We start from the raw sequence: 17,417 nt of genomic DNA on the forward strand, positions 1-17,417 counted from the left end.
TGTAAATCTTTGCAGGAGCAGAAAGCCTTATCTTTCTCCCTAGGAGCAGCTAGTTGGCTCAAACTGCTGACCTCATGGTTTGCAGTCCAGTGCTTATCATACAGAGCCACCACAGTCCTGAAAATACATTGTTGTTGTTGTTGTGAAGTGCTGTCGAGTCGTTCCAACCTATAGCAACCCTTAATAGGGTTTCCGAGGAGCAGCTGGTGAGTTTGAATCCCTGATCTTGCAGTTCAAATAGCTTTGCAGTCTGGCACATTAACCCACAGTGCCATACCAGGACTCCTGAAAGTAGACTAGGTGGGGGTATATAAATGCAATTTTGTGTGTGTATGTGAATTTTATGAAACCGGAGTTGATTGAAGCAACTGCATAGGAATACTTTTAACTGTAATTGCACAATTTGGTAATCAAGGAAGACCTGCTTTTGCTTATCTGATAAATGCAGAGGTTTAGCATTTTGGCTGACCAAGATGGTCATTCCTGTTAAAATTGTGTTTTAAAACCTTTGTCAGTTTCCAAATACTTATATTAACCTACTTATTTATAAACTATCTTTTGGTGATAAAAGAAGTCAAGGGTTTTGTGATAGTTATGTATAGTTTCTTTGTTCCCTTTTTTACTTTTTTCTCTCTCTAGGTTTGAGATACCAGCTTAAACACATTCTAAACTCTAATCTGAGTTTGTTGTGTTTTGTAGTATTTTCCCATGTTATATAAAGTAAATCTGTTTCTTTTTAAAATGTTTGCTAGCAATTAGCCATTTATTAGTTTATTCTATAAATATTGAGTTTCTACTATGTCGAGTTACTTTATTAGACTTCAGATGTATAACCAGCTTCCCTGGTTATAATCAACAGGCATATAATTACAAATTTTGATAACTGCCCTGAAATAAATTATTGGTATATTCTTGGACCAATAAATACCACACAGGTATTACTTTTATTTGGGATTTTAAGATGTTTTGAACCTTGCCTTTGCTCAACATCTTCATGTAGCAGAAAAGATAATTAAATATGTTTCTTTCAAGGTGATTTTAGCATACAAAATAAAATGAGGTAATTGAAATCACATCTAAGCTATTTAATATAGATTTGGGTCAGTTAGTTTTCCTCTCAGAGAACTCATATGCAGATAATCTGCATAGTAATTCAGTTTTACTTACACTGCTTTGAATCTCATCAAATTCATACGTGAACTAGACTTAATAATATATTTATTCATGTGTATTTTTTAAACTTTATCAACACTGTTTCTATTTTAAAAATATAAATTTTATTTTGTAGTGCCCCCTGAGGTAATTATTAGCTTTGAAACTCAAATAAGATTATAAAATAATCTATTTTCTTTCTAGTATGTAAAGTTATAATGTTGCTTTGGGTAGTTAATTAGCTATTTTTCTTATTTAAAGGACTAAGTATCATTTTCCAAGTACAAACAAATATAAATTAAATGTTACTCTTTTAAGTTGTTAGCTTTTAGCATGCATGTTGTAATTAAAAGCTTGACATGCTTCTTAATTTTAATATTTAGAGTTTACTGTGCTTTTTCAAATTTATTAGACCTAATCATAACAGGGTCGCTATGGGTCGGAACCGACTCGACGGCACTTAACAACAACAACAACAACAATCATAACAGAAACCACTTGGAGAACACAACCAAAATACTAACTTAGTGTTTTATTTGAAATAATGACCTAAAATTTCTACCATGATACTTTAATATTTTGTCGGTCACTTAGAGGGTTTAATACAAACAAATTAATGTTGAATCATCACTTTTAAATGAAAATATCATTAGGCTACATAATCATATCTAGCAATTAAAAAGTCTTACTCCCAAGACTCCATTTATACTTGCTAATGTTGTGTTTTACTATTTGTTTAATTGTAACTAGTTCTCCCATTTAAAACATGTATCAATAGATATAAACAAGACCCTGACATTATTTTTAAATAACACTAGAGTGAACAGTTCTGAAATAAGGGAAATAAGAAGAATTTCTTAAATTTCTCAGAAATTTTATATATGCTACATATTTCTTTACATAATTTTGTCATCAGAGTCAAATGACACAGACTTTCGGATAGCTAGCCTAAGCATCCAAAGGATACACTGATTCGAATCTAATAATATACATTTTATATTCGTTGACAGACCTTAAATGACTTGTAGATATTCAGAAATACGGCACTGATGAAAAGCTGATCCCATATGTGGAGCTACTGTCTTACACGCTCCTATATGCTTTCTGCTGGGTCTCACAAACTCCTGTCCCTTTCCAGGCTGGATTGATGTCACCTGGGATGCTGGTGGCTCAAACTCTTACCGTATGGGCGCAGAAGGAAAATTTGACCTCAAGCTTGCACCAGGGTACGACCCTGATACAGTGGCATCACCCAAACCTGTTTCATCCACTGTTTCAGGCACAACGCAATCATGGAGCAGCTTGGTGAAAAACAACTGTCCAGACAAGACATCTGCTGCTGCAGGCTCCTCAAGTAGAAAAGGAAGCAGCAGTTCTGTGTGTAGCGTGGCCAGTAGCAGCGACATCAGCTTGGGTTCGACCAAAACGGAACGGAGATCAGAAATTGTAATGGAGCACAGTATAGTTTCAGGAGTTGATGTCTATGAACCAATTGTTGTTCTTTCATCTGCTGAAAACGTCCCTCAAGCAGACATAGGGTCATCTTCCAGTGCAAGCACCAGCACCTTAACAGCGGAAACGGGAAGTGAAAATGCTGAGAGGAAGTTAGGCCCTGATAGTTCTGTCCGTACTCCTGGGGAGTCTAGTGCAATATCTATGGGAATTGTTAGTGTTAGCTCTCCTGATGTTAGTTCAGTATCTGACTTAACTAATAAAGAAGCAGCTTCACAACGACCCCTTAGCTCTTCAGCAAGTAACAGACTGTCAGTGAGTTCTTTGTTGGCTGCTGGTGCTCCCATGAGCTCTAGTGCAAGTGTACCTAACCTATCCTCAAGAGAAACATCTAGCTTGGAAAGTTTTGTAAGGAGAGTGGCAAACATAGCACGGACTAATGCCACAAACAACATGAACCTAAGCCGAAGCAGCAGTGATAACAACACTAATACTTTGGGGAGGAATGTGATGAGCACAGCAAGTAAGTGAGCTTTTCCTTACAGAACCAATGCTTTTTTTCTTTGTGAGGAATCCAAAGTAGGGTCTCTGGTTCAGTGGGTGCTACTGCAACCTTTAACTGGATCATGAACTATATTAGTTACAACTGCATCAAATTTAGTGCTTCAAATTTAGAAGTTGAGTTCTAAAGAATCATAATATTAAAAAAATTCAGATAAGATGTAAAGAACCTCTTAATCTGAAAGAATAAAACAATAAAATAATTGTCTTTATTTTTTTTATAATAAATGATTAATTAAAGTTGTGAATTGAATAGATGGCTGTTAAATATGATCGTAGTTCACTAAATCCATAGCATTACGTTGATAAATCTTTTAGCTAGGTCCCCAATTGATTTTAGCCTTTGAACTTTATTATAATTTAAGTTATTAATAGGTCAAAATAATTCCCATGTACAATATCATTGGGAATTATTTCATTGCCTGTTTTACTTTTTTTTAAAAAAACTAGGTGTAATTTTTTAAGGGGTGGGAGAGTGCTATAAAAATCAGAATGTTTATTTGGATCTTAGTTGGTTTCCCAAAGTTGTTGCTCGTCAGTCTTTTTATTCGTGTGTTTCATGGCCTTATTTTTTTTTTAATATAAAACCTGGGTTTTCAGAGGTTCATAAAAACACACATATTTGTACTTATTTGCTTCATTTTTACCTTTAGCTTCTCCTCTTATGGGTGCTCAAAGTTTTCCTAATTTGACCACACCTGGTACTACATCAACAGTGACTATGTCAACGTCCAGTGTGACTAGTAGCAGCAATGTAGCTACAGCAACAACAGTTTTATCAGTTGGCCAGCCATTAAGTAATACTTTAACCACCAGCCTCACATCAACTTCCAGTGAGAGTGACACAGGTCAGGAAGCAGAGTATTCCTTATATGGTAAGTGTATGGTTTCAAATTAAAATATTTAGATAGCCACATAGTAATGCATTTGTTATGTTTCTTTCATGATGTTTCTAATTTTAGTATTGTCTTCTTAAAAATATGGCATCTTCATGTATAATGGGAAAACTCACAGTAGTGTGAAAAACTGTTAAGAAATTACCTGATTATAAACAAAATTGACATGTAGGAACTTTTTCGTCTTTTGTTACTGATGAAGTTCTGTTGTAAGAACTAATTTTGGTTAGAAAGTTCTATAGTTACATCATGTCACTGCCCATACTAGAATCAGACTTAATAAAGTTATTTTATTCTATGAAAATATGTGTTTCTAATCACCATATTTTATCTTACTGGAAAAGGAATACTTTGTAGAACATGTAGAGAAAATTAAAATTATCTAATCCTCACCTCCCAGAGATAACCACAGTTATGGCACTGTGCGTTAATGTGCTGGACTGCAAGGTTGATTTGAACCATAAGGTTGGCAGTTCAAGCTCAACAACCACTCCTTGGAAACCCTATACAGGGTTGCTTTGACTCTAAGGTACTGAACAACAGCACCAGTCATTTAAATAACAAAAATGTGTTTAAGGTGAATGTTTACCCAAAAATTCATCTCCCATTTAACAATTCTTATATACATTAATGGGCCAGACTGCAAAGCCGTTTGAACTGCAAAGTTGGCAGTTCAAGCTTACCAGTTTCTCCTTGGAAACCCTATACAGGGTCGCTATGGGTCAGAACTGACTCGATGGGGGCACTTAAAAACATACAAATTATTTAATAATACTCATTACATTTTATACTATGTAGCATTCTCATTCGTTCCAATCTGGTTGTACCATTTTCAGTTCTCTAGTTCCCCTTATCCTCTTGATTATTTGGCCTTATATAAATGGTTTTTTTTTTTTAAAGGAGCTTAATTCATGTGTGATACTCTATTTTATGAGCCCATCTGTTATTCAACTAAAAGGGATAATTTCAGTTTAAGGTTTAAATAGGTATCTCAGAATAATAGGCTCAGTGAGTCTTCGAGATCTGTCCATTTGGATGATAGTAGTTGCCTGGCACCATCTAGCTCTTATCTTCTTAGGGTAGAAGAGGCTGAAATTTGTGTGGACTGCCATTGTTAACATTTGATTTGTATGTGCTTTTTTTTTTTTAAGCAAAATAATTATATTCTTTACAGCCTAACCTCTTCATTTACTTGTGGTGGTGGTAGTTATGTGCCACGGAGTCGGTTCCGACTCATATCGATCCTGTATAGGGTTTCCAAAGCTTTCTTATGTGGAACCAGCTGGTAGTTTCAAACTGCTGACATTGAGGTTAGCAGCCCTATTTGTAGCCACTATACTACCAGAGCTCATTCCATACAATATAAAAATATTTTTGCCTCATTAGATGGGTTTCAGTACATTTATATTGGCATTTTTCTGGTTTTGATACTTAAGTTGCATACTTTTTCATTATTGGAAACATTGGTATATTTGCATATCCTTGAAGTGTAATTTTGTATATTTATGTAGGATACATTTCTAAAAAGGTAATTGGCAAATTGATTTAAAAGCTTGTACTTCCATCAGCATTATTTTGGAGTAGTTTCTAGCACAAAACTGATCATATTGCCTTTTTTTTTTTTTAATCTCTTGTAATTCTAAAATCAAGACAATTTATGTTAGGATATGGATTGCTAAGCACAAGATTGGCAGTTCAAACCCACCAGCCGCTCTTTGGAAACCTTACACAGTGTCACTTTGAGTCAGAACCGACACAGTTGTACTTAATAACAAGTAATAACTTTTAGCACACAACCTTGATTACAATGCCTGTTTTTAAAAAAAAATCTCTCTTGTAATTTCGAAATTAAGAAAATTGATGGGAATGTATTTTATTTTGTATGTATTCTATTTCTATATGTTTTCTTTTTCCTGTGGATTTAGGACAAATTTGATTTGATGCATGGTTTTAGGAAAGTGATACATTTCTCTACTTATACTTTTTCTATTAAATGTGTGTAGCAAAATGATTATTACACCAAAATATGGTAAATTCACTGAATAATTTATTTTTCAATTTTGTGTTTTTTATGGAATCTGTTCTTGCATTCTCATTTGTTAACTTGGAAACATTAGTTCTTGATCATGTGAAGTTAGAGAAGGTGTTGTGAGCATGCTAACTAGTGGGTATACTAGCTACTAGAAAAAAAGCTAGGGTTACTGATTAGGGTTTTTAAACTGTTAAAGATGACGAAAACTTTTACTAAAATTGTTGTTGTTATTAAGTGCCGTTGAGTTGATTCCAGTCCATAGCTACCCTGTATAGGGTTTCCAAGGAGCAGTTGGTGAGCTTGAACCACTGACCTTACAGTTCAAATGACTTTGCAGTCTGACACATTAGCCCACAGCACCACACCAGGACTCCTTTATTAAAACTAGAAGAGTTTAAAACACTGGTATGAAGGATCAGGTTAATGTTCATATTATAAGAAAATTTCTATGGATGAGAATTTTTACTATGCTACATATATATATGTTTTAAAGGACATGGTTACATTGTCTAATGTGGTCAAATCAATGAAATGAGCTTTTAATGATAATTTTGTTTTTATACTATCTGGTAAATAAGGAAAGAGGATGAGTAATAATTCTGACTTCAGTGTAAGAGGGGGCTTCAGAAAGTTCATGGAAAAGATTCCTTATCTTTCTATTGTATTTTTCCACAAACTTTATGAATAATATATTACGATTAGACTTTCAATATATGAAAATAGACAATTGCGTTATTAAATACATCAGAAATGAAATTGATATGTTTTGTCTACCATTATATCATGTCTATGAGGACCACTGTTTAAACTGTAGGAAACTTAATGGCGCCTTAAGTGTATTAGGAAGTAATGTATTTCGTAAGACGCCAGTGATTATATGACAAACTATTGTTTTATGTCAGTAAATTAAAAAAAAAAAGTGTTGCCAACCACAAGCTGTGATTTACCATTGCTTGTTAAGACACAGTGTGGTTCCAAAGCATCACAGCGATAAAAACTGTACCTTAGACACTAATTATCTTCTGAAAGTACTTTTGGGATATAGAATATACCCTTTTATTCATTGTTTGGTGTTATGTTGAGTTTTATTTCTCTCTTGTGATTGAGTGCTGTCAAGTCAGTTTCGACTTATAGCGACCCTGTAGAGGCTTTCTGAGCTGGGGGTTTGAACCACTGACCTAGCAATTAGCAGTCTAGTGCTTATTTCACAGCACCACACCAAAAATCTTTCCTGTTTTAATCCCATTATTACTGTTTTTTTATTTAGATCTTGTGAAGAGAAACTTGGCAGCATCTTCATTTATGTGGGACAATACAAAATTTTTACTATTTTTATATATGGTGATTGTGTCCTGTGGAGTTGGCAGCAACTCATAGTGACTGACTGTATAGAGTTTCTGGGGCTATAAATCTTTATGGGTGCTAAAAGTTTCCTCTTTTCTCCTGAGGAGTAACTGGTAAATTCAAAGTGCTGACCTTATGGTTAGCAAGCAGTTCTCTCTCTCTCTCTCTCTCTCTCTCTCTCTCTCTCTCTCTCTCTATATATATATATATATATATATATATATATATAATCATTTTTACCACTTTAAAATGGACAATTAAGTAGCATTGAAATTTTGTGCATGTGTTGCCGCCTTCTATTTTGGAAAAATTGTCATCCCCTCAAACTGAAACTCTGTACTCATTAAGCAGCAATTCTATGTTCGTACTTTCCTCCAACCCCTCATAACTTCTGATCTACTTTCTGTCTCTAGGAATTGGTTTTCTAAATATTTTGTATAAATGGAATCCTAATATTTTTGTCCATTTGTGTCTGTTTTATTTCACCTAGCATAGTTTTCCCAAGGTTCATTTATGTTGTAGCATGGATTGCTATTTCATTCTTTTTATGGTCAAATATTTTAATGTTTCTGTACACCATAAGGAGCTCTGGTAGCGTAGTGGTTATGAGTCAGTCTGCAAACCTCAAGGTCAGCAGTTCAAAGCTACCAGCTGTTCCGCAGGAGAAAGATGAGGCTTTCTGCTCCTGTAACAATTACAGCCTCAGAAACCCTATGCACAATCTCTATGAATCAGGACCAACTCCACGGCATATCACCATCCACCAAAATTTGTTTTTCCATTCATTTGTTAATCAACCCTTGAGTTTCCATCTTTTGAGCATTATGTACAAATATCTTGAGTCCCTGCTTTCTATTCTTTTGGTATATAACAAGGAGTGGGATTCCTAGATTATCTGGTAATTCAGTATTTAATTTTTTTGAGACATCACTGTGCTGTATAAACCATTTTACATTTCCATCAGTATATGAGAGACTTTTCCTACATCCCCAACAACACTGGTTACCATTTTCTGATTGTTTGATAATCGCTATCCCAGTGGGTGTATGTGGGATTTCATCCTGGTCTTGATTCTCATTTCCCTGATAAGGAAGGACCTTGAGGTTAGCATTCAGTCTGTTAACCTCAAGCTCAGCAGTTCAAAACTACCAGCAATTCTGCAGGAGGATGATAAGGCTTTCTGCTTCCATAAAGTTACAGTCTCGGAAACTATACAGGGTTTCTTTGAGTCGGAACCAACTCCACAGCGTACCACCACCACCATTAATTAGTTACATATCTTTTTTGGAGAAATCTATGTTCAATTTTTTGTCCGTTTTGCAAATGGATTTCTCTTTTTGTAATGATGTATCATTCTTAATTTGTAATCTGATGTGGTCATCCACCATTTTCATTTAACGTTTTCTCATAACAATCTAACCATGTCAGTAAATGAGGAGTTGGGGTATAGAGATAGGATCTTGTTATCTACAAATAAACATAATTTTACTTCTTCCTTCCATATTGTTAAGTGCTGTGGAGTCGCTGCCAACTCATAGCGACACTGTATATGGTTTCCATGTAGAAGGCTGCTGGGTTTAACCATTCACCTTGTGTGCCACTGCTTATCCTGTAGTGCCATGCCAGGACTCCTCTTTTCCTATTTATATACCTTTTGTATTTCTTTTTCTTGCCCTGCTTGGTCTAGCTAGAATTTCCAGTACATTGTGGAATAGCACTTTTCAAAGGTTGTATCCTTGTCTTTTTTCTTAATCTTAGGGGGGAAAGCTTTCAGTGTTTCAATGTAGAGTATGATGTTTGTTGTGGGTTTTTCATAAATGCCATTTATCATGTTAAAGTATTTATCAGCGAGTAATTTGACTTACATTTCCTTGAACGCCAGGAGCTCAGCAAACAAAAACAACAAAAAATGTATCCCTGACTTTATGGATTGGCTCTGTGCTCATGTTCCCCACTCTGCTTGTCTTTCTTGAGATTCCCATTGTTTTGTAAAACCAGTAGGTCCTGGGTATAGTCTAAAGAGTGGCTCTAGCCTACAAGTTGGCTAAAAGTTGGCTATGTGAACCCACACAGCAGCACCCCAAAAGAAAGGTCTGGTGATCTGCCTCTGAAGATTCTAGCCAGGGATGGCCTTGTGTAGTAGTCCTTCTTTGTCACCTATGAGGTTGTCACAAATCAAAATTGTCTTCATGGCATTTCGTTTGGGTTTTGGGGATTGTAAAATGAATAAAGTAACTTCATCATATGTTGACAGTACATTGTTTGGTTTTATAGATTTTCTTGATAGCTGCCGTGCCAGTACGCTTTTAGCTGAGCTAGATGATGATGAAGACTTGCCTGAACCAGATGAGGAAGATGATGAGAATGAAGATGATAATCAGGAAGATCAAGAATACGAGGAGGTTATGGTAGAGATAGTGTTTCCCATTTTCTTCACTAAAATAGAAGAGATGCTAAGTCATGTTTAAGCTTTGAAACAAGGAAATATTGGTTATCATGTACCATGTGCTGGTCAATTATTATAGTAACTTCTGGATATTTTTTAATTTCCTTTAAAAATATATGCAGATTTTAAGAAATTGATAAGTTGAGTTTTAATGGAGTAAGGAAATTTTGAAAATGCTTTTATTATCTGTTTTGTTTTTCTTGTGAGGGAGGTTAGTATAAAATGTATGATAAATATATAACTTTCTTGAAGATAACAAAGATAGTTTCGTTCACTTTTTTATTACTATGCATTTATAGTTTCTAGACAAGTCTGAATGAAGCCAGGCATCAACTAATTAGACTTGGTCTCGTCAAATGTTACATTTAGATTCTGAGACGTCCATCCCTGCAACGTCGTGCTGGCTCCCGCTCTGATGTAACTCACCATGCTGTCACCTCACAGCTACCACAGGTCCCTGTTGGAGCAGGGAGCCGACCTATTGGGGAGCAGGTAATACCCTCATGATTATCTTCTTCACAGTGTTTTTTCACAGTAAAGCATCACCACAATGGTAGGGGGGAAAAAAGGGGTGGGTAGGGAAAAGGATAAGATATTGGTGTGGGACCACCAAATAAGAGTTAAAAAAAGAAATTTCCCCAACTGCATGTGTTCCATATTCAGACAGAATCCGTGATTGCTATGGCATAATGCATTCAGGAATTTCTTACTTGACTCCCCTTCATCTTAACCGATCGGTGGTAGTAAGCATACACAGAACCCTGGTGTGGTGCTATAAAACACTGGACTGTAAGTTCATTTTGAACCACAAGATCTGCAGTTCAAACTCACCAGCCACTCTTTGGAAACACTATACATGGTCACTCTGAGTGGGAACTGACTCTACAGCACATAACAACCACAACAAAAGCATACACTGAAGTTCTGATTTGGTGCTGTAGAGTAAGAACTGGTCTGCTAACCACAAGATCAGTGGTTCAAACCCACCACTGCTCCTTGGAAATCTTATACAGGGTCACTAACAACAAGCATGCATTAGAGTGGTTAATATGTGTCATCTAAACTTTATTAATTTTAGAAATTGGTAGTGGTAGTAGAATAAATAAAAAATAGTAGTTACCACTACTATTGGTTAGTAAGAAGCTCTGGTAGCATATTGGTTACGAGTTGGACTCCGAACCTCAAAGTCAGCAGTTCAAAACTACCAGATGTTCCATGGGAGAAAGATGAGGCTTTGTGCTGCTGTAAAGACTTACAGCCTCAGAAACCCTATGCAGGGTCGCTTTGAGTTGGAACCAACTCCATGGCATACTACTACCATTACCATTGTTGATTAATAATTAAGTGCTAGTCTTTGTTTATACTTTACATATGTTACTTAAAATTTTCAATAACTCTTTCTGAGAGAATTTTCAATTAAGTGTTTACAAACTGTGAGGATGTTTATACGTATGCATAAGTAAGTATAAAATTAGTATTTTAAAATTGTTGTTAAGTGCCGTCTGGTCGATTCTGGCCTATAGCAACCCTGTATAGGGTTTCCAAGGAGCAACTGGTGAGCTTGAACCACCAGCCTTGCCGTTCAAACGGCTTTGCAGTCTGGCACATTAACTCATAGCACCACACCAGCATTTATAATTCATTGATCACTTTTTGGATGATATGAAAGAAGAGAAAACGCTACCTTAAAAGATCCTTTATTATAGAAATGTTCAAAAATGCTCCAAGTACACCATTTGATTTTAAGTTATCAGCACTTTGTTTTGTTTCATCTATCTATCCCTTAGTTATTTAAAGCTAACTTTCAGATGTCATTTTTTAATATCAGTAATTCAGCATATAAGGCAACTTACATTTTGTATAAAAAACAAAAACACATTACCTTTAATTTATAGTAACTTTTATTTTTAAACTTCACATGAAATTGCAAAAATAGTACAAAAGGGTCCTTTATGCTGTTTACCCAATTTTTCCTAATTATATCTTATTACATCATTATAGTATAATATGAAAACCAAGAAACTGGCATTGGTACAATTGTTATTGTTATTAAGATACAATTATACAATATATATTAAGCGTATATAATTTTGTATGCTAAAATACTTAACACTTGTCCATTTTATGATTAAATACAGTTAATTTTATGTAGCAGCTGTAGGGAGTTATTTATGCCTTAATTTTCAGATGGCACTCACTTTTGCTATCTTTAAAAACGTATGAGATTTTTCATTTTATAACATTTGAGTACAGATAGAATTTTGTTGACTGCATGTGGAATTCTGTTTAAATAGGAAGAAGAAGAGTATGAAACTAAAGGAGGACGCCGGAGAACATGGGATGATGACTATGTGCTAAAGCGGCAGTTTTCTGCTTTGGTTCCTGCTTTTGATCCTAGACCTGGTCGTACTAATGTCCAACAGACAACTGATCTAGAAATTCCACCTCCAGGTACAGTATATTTTCATTTTTTAAAGTTACTTTTAATAGATACCACATAAGATATATATGATTAGATTAGTTGCTGTTGATGTATTCGGGTATAATTAAGGTTGTAGAAAAAAGTGTATGTCATTTGCAAGTCCTTTTAAGGAAAAAAGGGAAACAAAACCAAAATTTTTTAATAGAGCAAATCAGAATATTTTTAAAAGTAACCATGCATTTTGTGTTTGTACAGTTTTTAAAGCAAGGCTTCATAAAGGTGACAAATGTTTAAGTCCTATTTTCTTTGTATTAAAATTGTTAGGAAATTATTTTTGTGCAACTTTTAATTTGAAAAACAGTCTACTGATTTCAGATATCCTCTCTAGAGGCAGTATGCGGAGGTGCAGATCTCAAGTCCATCACTGTGACTTTGTTATTGGTTGTGATAGGCAGAATACTACTACTTTAACCAGAGAAAAGGGACTTTGCAGATGTGATTCGTTAAGGATATTGATGTAGGGAGATTATCCTTGATTACCTGGGAAACTAATAAGTGTTTAACATGATGTGTAGAAATCCCCCAGTAAATATCAACTGTTATCATCCATGTATTTTCTTTAGAGAAAACTTAAATGGTAATTAAGTGTTCATGCACTTTTTTTAGTTCATAGAAAAATACCTATGTTAAATGTCAAAATAGATGCGCTTTGCTTTGCAGTGTCGCATTCCGTGGTGAGGATGGGATAGGCTAGATCAGGATGGTCCAAGGTCCCTTCAAAAAGAAAAACTTGCTCAAGGGAGTATATATAAGTACATACTGTCTGGAGAGTTACTTGGCAATGTATTTCATATCTTCTGGTATTTTAATTTTCATATTGTACTTAGAAATAATAGCTCTGCACCCAGATTTGTGTGTAGTAATGATTGTAGAAGTATTATTAATGTTCTAAAAAAATTGAAAATGACCTCATATTACATCTAACAACAGGAATATGGTTCCGTTAAGGTATAATAGGATACCATACAATGATTAAGTTATAATTAGAAGTCAATTTATATATCCTGATATGAGAGAAACATACAGTAGAGAGTTACCAGCCAAATACCTAATTGTACTGTTTATGTGTATATTTACCTCATGACCTACTCATTCAGTATAAGTAAAAAGTTGACAGGTTATTTATAATAATGTATAATTTTCTCTATATTTAGAATTATGGGTAATTTTACTTTTCTCATTTATAAAATTAAAATGTTACTTAGATACTTAACACAATGAGTATGTGTTTCCTAATGAAAATGAGAAATCCATATCACATGTATTTTACTCTAGCACTTTGTCTTTAAGTAACAAAGGTTATATTCTATTACTCCCATTTTCAGAAGCAAAAATGTTTAGGGCAGAAAAACTTTTAAGTAGCTGACATCCTTTAGTAAATGTGAGGGGACTTCAATAAAATTCTGTGGGAAAATGGAATTAAAAGATAACGAAAATTTTCCATTAACTTTTTGATGCCCCTCACATTGGCAGAGTTCTGCTGTAGCACTGTAGGATGAGCACTGAACCGCTAACCTCAAGGTTGATGGTTCAGACTCACCAGACACTCCTCGGAAACCCTGAACCAGGGTCACTATGAGTCAGAACCAACTCAGTGGCTCTTAATAGCAACAACATATTGACAGAAGTTTGTGTTTCATGTAGCACTGTTTCCTAATGCAGTATCTTTTTCTAGACTGCTTTTTAAAAATGTAATTGTTTTTCAAATATCTTTTTCAATTTTTAGGAACACCTCATTCAGAGCTCTTGGAAGAAGTTGAATGTACTCCATCACCTCGATTAGCCCTTACTTTGAAAGTAACAGGTCTTGGAACAACTCGTGAAGTTGAATTACCACTCAACAATTTCAGATCAACCATCTTTTACTATGTACAGAAATTGCTTCAGTTGTCCTGTAATGGCAATGTGAAATCAGATAAACTTAGGCGTATTTGGGAACCAACATACACGTAAGAGGTTTTAACATAATGCTTTAATAAATATAGTACAGTATATGAGCCAAGAAGCATTATATTCCTATATTTTGGATCATAGGAACAAAGTAGATTTGGTTCTTGTCATATTGATTCTGTTATAAGAAGACTGGACTGTTTTGACACCTGATGTAGAATAAGCCAGTTGTAGAAAAACGACATTAGAATTGATCTAGGCTAACTCAATATGTGGTAATTGTTGAAAAGAGTTTAATTTGAATTTCTACTTGTATTTTGTTTTAGAGTTGGTTTATAAGCTACCTTTTTCTTTGTTCACACATGCATGCATCCATTCATCTATTCATTCATGAAAAACATTAGGCAACTTTAGTCAGCATTTCTATGGCTCACTTACCTCATCTGTAAAATGAAAGTTATGTGATTAATCAATTAATGAGTTAATATATAAAAAGTATTCTTAATATTGTTTGGGCATAGTAAGTATTCTGTAATAAAAATCATTGTTTCTTTACTTTTGTTAATGTATTTTTTTGCTGTTCCTTTAACACCACTGATAATCTTATATAAGGGCCTATAAAAGTAATCTAGGTCTTCTTGAAGTAGAACAAAAAGTCATCATGGTATACTCTCGCCCATCAGTTTTTAATGATGGTAAAAAATTTATTTCAGCTGCCTCACATGAATATAATCTCTCCTGTCCATTGTTCTTATCTTTTGTTCCCCCTAGTTTTTATTAGCAACATGTTATAAAATGTGATGTAGCATAGTCTAAAAGTTCAAGATTTGATGCATGTTCTGTGCAATAATGCTAAATTTATAAAAACTTTCTCAGGAATATGATTTCTGATACTTTCCTATGTGTGACAAATTCATATTTACTTTAAATTTTATCTTCATACAATGTTTAATGAAAGCATATGGCCAATGAATGATACCCATGCTCACAATTTAAAAAAAATACTAGAAACCTTAATCGAAATAACCACATATAATTTGATTTATAAATTAACTTGAGTAATATCTTTCTATTTAGAATCATGTACAGAGAAATGAAGGATTCTGACAAGGAGAAGGAAACTGGAAAAATGGTGTGTTATTTTAGAAAATGAACCTTACTTTTGCTGTTTAATAAAAATTAATACTATATTGTAGTTGGACATTTGAAGGAAGTATCACTAACAATGGAATTCTTTTGTTTTAATTAGATTAAATGCATGATAGTTAAGATACTTCATGTAATGCATGTAAAATAGATTACAAATGGGAAAGACCAAAATTTGGTTTTTCCTGTTGTAGGGTTGCTGGTCTATAGAGCATGTGGAACAGTACCTTGGCACTGATGAATTACCAAAGAATGATTTGATAACCTACCTGCAGAAGAATGCAGACGCCGCTTTCCTGCGCCACTGGAAATTAACTGGCACTAATAAAAGTATTAGGAAAAACAGAAATTGTTCTCAGCTCATAGCTGCATATAAGGTATATCATGGTATCAGAATATTATTTTGATTGGGAATGGCTTTGTGCTTTGTTTTGCAGCTTTTAAAGGTACTTAGGGGGAAGCACTGGAATATAATTAAAAACAAAAACCAGAAGAACAGTTGAATTAACATTGTTCATGTGTCAATGCTAAAATGTTAAATATGGCTTGTGACATTAGATCTGAGCATAGACTTAACTATGACCTATAATACTTATACTCTATTTGGGAATTTTAATATTTTGATCACATTAAATTTTGGCTTACGTGGTACCGTGTTTTAATTTAAAAAGAAGACAGTTTGAAAAATGTCAGCCTTTTCAAATCAATACTAATAGAAGATGTATTGCTTTTCTTTAAAATGTGTTTAATGACTAGTTTTGCTAATTGTTTCTACAGGATTTTTGTGAGCATGGAACAAAGTCTGGGTTAAACCAGGGGGCCATTTCTACTCTTCAAAATAGTGATATTCTTAATTTGACAAAAGAACCACCTCAGGCTAAAGCAGGCAATGGACAGAACTCTTGTGGAGTAGAAGATGTCCTTCAGCTTTTGCGTATTTTGTATATAGTTGCAAGTGACCCCTATGCAAGAATATCCCAAGAAGGTCTGTAAGAAGGTTTCCTCCATTTCTGTAGCATTTATAGAAGCTATTCAGTTTGCATTTTATTAATTTCATTACTTAATTTTACAGAAGGTGATGAGCAGCTTCAGTTTACTTTTCCACCAGATGAATTCACTAGCAAAAAACTCACAACAAAAATTTTGCAGCAGATTGAGGTAAAAAATCGGTTTTGAAATCTTTGGTAGTTGAATTTTCATTTCATAGTTGTTGGACTTTTCAAAGTATTTCCTCTCCTTCCCTTTTCTACCTTCCACCATTTATCTCTTCCTTTTGTCTCAATGGTGGTGGTGGTTGTAGGCTGTTAATTTTGACTCATAGTGACCCTATCTATAGGGTTTATGAGACTATAAATCTTTATGAGAGCAGAAGCCTCATTTTTCTACCTTGAAGCAGCTGGTAGATTTGAACTGTTGGCCTTGTAGTTAGCACCCCAATTCATAACTTTATTTTTAATTTGTAGGAACCTTTAGCACTGGCAAGTGGGGCTTTACCAGATTGGTGTGAACAGTTAACCAGCAAGTGCCCTTTTCTAATACCATTTGAAACTAGACAACTTTATTTCACATGTACAGCCTTTGGTGCATCAAGGTAGGAAGTTTATCTTTTTATATTTTTAGAATAAGTAAAATGTTATGTAATGTGTAGAGTAAGTATTATGTTTTTGTATGTTTTATTGTAAATTATATGATATTTTACATAGGAGAACTTTAGTTTTACGTTCATTCCACCGTACATCGTTTCATTGCCACGGTTCCAGTCCCCTCTATGCATCATCAACTGACCAAAGGGTATACCCTATAAACCCGCCCCCTACACTCCTCCCCCCCATTCTTCAGCACACAGTCCCTCTCCCTCTCTGGATCTAAAGTCCCCAGCCGTTTCATCACACCACGTCATCGTCTCTGCCTCCATCTTGGGCCTTGCTGCTTCTCTGGGTAGGGTCCCGCTCTCGGCTCCTTTCTGTTGATGGTCCTAGAGACCTACACTTCTAGACTGGAGAGTTAATCACTCCC

At 34.7% G+C, this 17,417-nt stretch overlaps 1 protein-coding gene across 1 annotated transcript in view; it reads left to right on the top strand.

Annotated features, from left to right (window-relative positions):
* Window positions 1-17,417, top strand: part of HECTD1 (HECT domain containing E3 ubiquitin protein ligase 1) — a 117,540-nt gene that overhangs the window by 85,942 nt on the left and 14,181 nt on the right. Inside the window, exons 24-34 of the mRNA XM_006835365.1 lie at window positions 2,291-3,127; window positions 3,819-4,040; window positions 9,712-9,845; window positions 10,253-10,375; window positions 12,178-12,334; window positions 14,092-14,314; window positions 15,333-15,387; window positions 15,596-15,778; window positions 16,179-16,386; window positions 16,474-16,559; window positions 16,865-16,992. Of these exons, the coding sequence (XP_006835428.1) occupies window positions 2,291-3,127; window positions 3,819-4,040; window positions 9,712-9,845; window positions 10,253-10,375; window positions 12,178-12,334; window positions 14,092-14,314; window positions 15,333-15,387; window positions 15,596-15,778; window positions 16,179-16,386; window positions 16,474-16,559; window positions 16,865-16,992 (2,356 nt within the window). The remainder of the gene's footprint in view (window positions 1-2,290; window positions 3,128-3,818; window positions 4,041-9,711; window positions 9,846-10,252; window positions 10,376-12,177; window positions 12,335-14,091; window positions 14,315-15,332; window positions 15,388-15,595; window positions 15,779-16,178; window positions 16,387-16,473; window positions 16,560-16,864; window positions 16,993-17,417) is intronic.

Source organism: Chrysochloris asiatica, unplaced genomic scaffold (assembly GCF_000296735.1).
Source record: "Chrysochloris asiatica unplaced genomic scaffold, ChrAsi1.0 scaffold00017, whole genome shotgun sequence".
Taxonomy (NCBI): domain Eukaryota; kingdom Metazoa; phylum Chordata; class Mammalia; order Afrosoricida; family Chrysochloridae; genus Chrysochloris; species Chrysochloris asiatica.